This window comes from Orycteropus afer, unplaced genomic scaffold (assembly GCF_000298275.1).
Source record: "Orycteropus afer afer isolate SDZICR_OR568_19922 unplaced genomic scaffold, OryAfe1.0 scaffold00524, whole genome shotgun sequence".
Lineage (NCBI taxonomy): Eukaryota > Metazoa > Chordata > Mammalia > Tubulidentata > Orycteropodidae > Orycteropus > Orycteropus afer.
Window position 1 is genome coordinate 232,711 of NW_006922111.1, and position 1,479 is coordinate 234,189.

Below are 1,479 nucleotides of genomic sequence, written 5' to 3' on the forward strand. Positions count from 1 at the left end.
GAAGTGTTTTTATTATGCATGACAGAAAATGAAGTTAAAAAGTCTAGAGGAGATTCATCAAAGTTAACAGTTAATGCTCGTAGACAGTAGGATTCTGGGCTGTTTAAACTTTTTTTTTCTCGTTTCCTTCGTGTCTACCAAACCAAGAAGAACCAAACTCAGTGCCGTCGAATCGATTCCAACTCATAGCGACCCCCTTTGGGTTTCCGAGGTTGTGAATCTTTACAGAAGTAGATTGTCCATGCTTCCTTCTGTGCAGTGGCTGGTGGGTTTGAACTGCCAACCTTCTGGTTATAAGTATTAATTCTAGATTACACAAAAAGTGTGATTCTGGATGACTTGTGGAAAACAGATATAGCTTGGCAATACAGAGCTAGCTAAGAGTTGACTTTCATTATTTCTTGCGGTGGGAACTCAGCGTGGTCATGGGGAGGGCTGACAGCTCGGATGCGAGGCTGACGCAGGTAAGACTTGCCAAGAAGTGTCCACCTCAGATATGATCGTACCAGAGAGCGTGCGAAAAACTGTCAGTCTTGTCTTGGCTCTGCTGCTTGCCATTTTCTTCCTTAGGTGGTAAGTCATTTGTGTTCGCGCTGGGCCTCTGCAGTAGACCCAAAGCCTTCCAGGATAGCATCGGGCAGGGCCAGCGTGAGCAGGCCCACACCAAGCCCCCACCTGAGCACTCGAAGTGCTTGGTGGCCTGATGGATTACACAGCGTTGGGGCAGTGGCTTAGCAAACGTTCTGGACGTGTGTTTTATATATGACACTTTTCCGGTTTTCTAATTTAAACAAAGATCCCTGACCTTCATAGAATAGAACAGAAGGGCAGTGTATGTACAGGGAGACAGCTCGGGGGGCAGGAGGGCATGGGAGGGAAGGACACAAGGAAGTGAGGAAGTGAGAGGGGAGTTGTTGCATTGTGGGAAATTGCAGTCAATGTCATGAGACAAAGTATGTATGAGCTGCTGTATGTAAAGTGAGTGTGTTCTGTAAACTTTTCCCCAAATCACGATAAAAACTAAACAAAACAAAACAAAACTAAGACCTTTGATTTTAACGCCAACTTTAACTCTCTTCCTGGCTGCCAGTGAAAGAACGTTTATCTAGGAAATAGAAGTCACTTCTGACTAAGTTTTCTCTTTAGGATTCACAGATGGATTCAGTGGACAAGACAACAAACAGAAGTGAACAGAAGTCAAGGTAAATAAAGTCACTCTGACCTCCCAGGGGGCTGACTGACCTCATGCAACACCTCGCCTGCGTCTGCTCCCAAGTTTCTCAGCTCCTGCCTTCTCTGCACACCCTGGCTCTGGAGGGAATCTTAAGGGCCGGTTACCCTTTTCTTTCACCCAAAGGAACATTCCAGAAGGTGGTTTTCTACCCTAGGCCCCAGAGCCTGGCCTCCAACCCAAGCAATATGTCTGTGATTCAAAGCACCCCGCTTAGCAGAAAAGGAGTAAATGGACTGCAGCTTGTG

General features: G+C 46.3%; 1 protein-coding gene across 1 annotated transcript in view; it reads left to right on the forward strand.

Moving 5' to 3' along the window:
- The first annotated feature begins 734 nt into the window (after positions 1 to 734).
- Positions 735 to 1,479, forward strand: part of FAM118A (family with sequence similarity 118 member A) — a 19,994-nt gene continuing 19,249 nt past the window's right edge. The window contains exons 1-2 of the mRNA XM_042782930.1: positions 735 to 749; positions 1,147 to 1,202. Coding sequence (XP_042638864.1) covers positions 1,156 to 1,202 — 47 coding nt within the window. The 5' untranslated portion in view covers positions 735 to 749; positions 1,147 to 1,155. The remainder of the gene's footprint in view (positions 750 to 1,146; positions 1,203 to 1,479) is intronic.